Genomic DNA, 3,060 nt, shown 5'->3' with positions numbered 1-3,060 from the left:
TCAGCTATAATCAGTGTGTGAGTGTGCAGGTGATGACATCCCCGTGTATCATTAACTGTCTGCCCATGGTGTGGTTCAGCAGGAGCCTGTGAGGCCGTGCAGGAGAAGGAGGCAGCTGTGGTTGCCCCCAGTGCTCCCTCTCCCTCCCCCTCCCCCTCCTCTCCTCCCAGTACATCGACCTTCCAGATGCCCAGCCCACCCCTCACCCCGGGGACCCCCGTCACCCCCTCAGCACCCAGCCCCGTGGAGGGACCAGGGAGCTCCGAGTGTGTGGTCTGCATGGAAACCAGGGTAAGTAAAACCCTCATAGTAGCACCAGGCTGTGGTGTCTGGACCTCAGAGCAGGAGAGGTGGAGGACAGACCTGAACCCTGAACCCTGTCTGTTCCTGTCCCAGCCCTCTAACCTGGTCAGAGATTTTGTCAGTCACAAACCTGCCATTGAGTTTTCACTGTTACTTTTAATGGTTCCCATTAAAGGGACAGTTCAACATTTTGGCAAATTGTCATAATCCCTATAGTCTTAGGAGTTCATCTGTGCAAGCTGTTTTTAGAACGGCGGAGCAGAGCCGCGAGCTGTTCACAGCTATGCTACGTAGGCTAATGGAATTTCTTGGTTTCCCTCATCAAACTCATCAAATACACAATCCAACAACTCCAAAACGCTCTGGTGGACAATTTGTGACCTGCACATTCACCACACTATGAGATAATAACAGAACGTTACCAGACAGAGTTGTTTTAGAGGTAAATTCATGCAAAACCGCTGATGCGTGTTCCCATCTGGAGCAATTTTTCAGCAAGCAGTCTCTGCATTTGCCTCAAAAACAACTCTGTCTCGTAACGTTCCATTATTATCTCATAGCGTGGTGAATGTGCAGGTCACAACTTGTCCACCAGAGCGTTTTGGAGTTGTTGGATTGTGTATTTGATGAGTTTGATGAGGGAAACCAAAAAATTCCATTAGCCTCCGTAGCGTAGCTCTGAGCAGCTCGCGGCTCTGCTCCGCCATTCTAAAAATAGCTTGCACCGACAATTAAAGGTAATGAACCTACTCCTAACACTATAGGGATTATGGCAATGGGCCAATTCACCAAAATGTTCATCCATCCATTCATTTATTTCGGCTAAATTCTATCTGAACCTATTTTAAGCTTTTATTCTGAAAGTTCTGACAGGAAGTTCCAACATACTTCTGAAGTAGCGGATATGTAATGTCTGCTTCTTGAGTGAAAGTGAAAAAGTGAAGAAATAAGACAAGTTCAGTCAATCGGTCAAATGTATAACATGTGAATGTGTCCACAGAGACATGAACAGCTGCAGGTGTATGTTAACTGAGCCTCTGGTTTGGTTCAGGCCTCAGTCTGATGGAGTAAAACCTTGATTTATAAACATGACTCAGCAGATTCCTGTCTCTCTCTCTCCAGTCTCAGGTCATCTTCCTGCCCTGTGGTCACGTGTGCTGCTGTCAGGTGTGCAACGACGCTCTGCAGAACTGTCCTCTGTGTCGTAGCAGCATCTCCCAGAGGATCCGCATCTTCCACAGCTGAGAAGCGCCCGGGTCCCCCCCCATCCCACCCCCCGCACCGACTGCCACTCTATGTATGCATGACCGTGAAGCTGGAGCTAATGTACGCAAAATCTTTTCAGTCAAATTGTCGAGAGCCGAGCGACGCCCCTGTATTAACACTTTCTCATGTACATAAGTTGAATATAGAATTATTTTAAAGCTGTTGTGTTTCTGATTTTTCACTCGCCACACCCAGGCCTGTTGTTTTGTTGATCTTTTTATAGTTTGTATGATTTTTATTTGTATTATATGTATGAGGAGCCAACATAACACCAGTCACTGGCTCAGGACCTGCTCTCTATACTGATGTGCCTTTCTAATTTGTCTCTGTTGCAAACCAAAGTAACACTTGTCTAACATTCATACATTCGACTAACAGAGTGCAACGATCGTTGTTGGTGTTTGTCATCATCATTGATGTAATGTTAGCAGCTCGTCTTGTCCTCACTCACTGTCACTTTCTCAACCAGCCTCTTGGTACCGGCTGGAAACATTTATCTACTGTTAAATAGTGTGAATGATTAAAGTATATGAAGACAACAATCACTCTGATCCTCACAAGTTTGTCTTTTCTTGCTGTCAGATTTCTCAAGGGGACTGAGTTGCTGAGCAGTTCATTGTTCCTCCCACTCTCAATATCAAAAGACAAAGATGTCGAGGGTGCACGAGGTTCAAAGAAGAAATCTGAGATGTTTGCAGTGGCAATTTGTCTTTAGTAGTTCAACGCAAACAACTCAGACATCTGGCACATGGAGGTGTTGTGTTAGGTCCAAATAAAAACTGTGTTTTTCCTGCACTTTGAAGGGCTGGAAAAAATTATATTATAGCGAACAATGGAACTGTGTATTTTTTTTTAGGTAAAACCTCTTTTAGGCCGTGAAAATAGGCCGTTTCTTTGGGTCTGTTCACAACACTGTATGTTGTAAATCTCTGGGCAGGGCTATGGGCTGGCGTTGCTAACGGGAGGAGTGCAGAGAGTCTTCTACTGCAATTAAAGTACTTAGGAGCTATTTGTAGATCATACAACCCCACTTTAAAAAAAATGCTACTATCCCTTTAAACTGGATGTTACCATTGACAGTGAAATGAGACGGGGAATGCGACTTCTTTGGTGTTGTAAGAGTAATGACTGTTTTCCTCATGCTGTGCAGGGCCGTTGTATAGGGGAGAAAGGTGATGATAATTCTAGGGGCCCAGCGCCCAGTGGGGCCCACAAAAAATCCCAGTAGTCTAATCTTTGTATGACTGAATTATTAGTGTGAATGCTTTACGGTCTTCTTCTAGTCCTTCATACTTTGTGCTATTTCAACAATTCATATATCAAAACGTGCAGCTTTTTTTTAACTTTATCGGCATTACTTTTCTCTTTTTAACTATTTATACTTTTTAAAATATTTAACTTTTTCTGCAAATTAAACTCTAGACAAATTATTTTCTCCAGTTTTGTAGCCACACTTGTCTTCTGGCTAAAATTCTGGTCAAAAATGCAAAG

General features: G+C 44.0%; 1 protein-coding gene across 2 annotated transcripts in view; it reads left to right on the top strand.

The window, feature by feature from the left end:
• The window catches only part of lrsam1 (leucine rich repeat and sterile alpha motif containing 1), a 25,079-nt gene extending 22,994 nt beyond the window's left edge, over window positions 1-2,085 (top strand). Inside the window, exons 24-25 of one of the 2 annotated variants that reach the window (XM_083983762.1) lie at window positions 83-291; window positions 1,426-2,085. In XM_083983762.1, coding sequence (XP_083839888.1) covers window positions 83-291; window positions 1,426-1,548 — 332 coding nt within the window. In that variant the 3' untranslated portion in view covers window positions 1,549-2,085. Of the gene's footprint in view, window positions 1-79; window positions 292-1,425 lie in introns of both variants that reach the window. The other variant, XM_083983761.1, reaches the window with a different exon arrangement.
• The last annotated feature ends 975 nt before the right edge of the window (window positions 2,086-3,060 follow it).

The sequence above is a fragment of the Trachurus trachurus genome (assembly GCF_905171665.1).
Source record: "Trachurus trachurus genome assembly, chromosome: 12".
Lineage (NCBI taxonomy): Eukaryota > Metazoa > Chordata > Actinopteri > Carangiformes > Carangidae > Trachurus > Trachurus trachurus.
The sequence above is the reverse complement of the archived record's forward strand: the minus strand, read 5'-3'. Positions and strand labels throughout refer to the sequence as shown.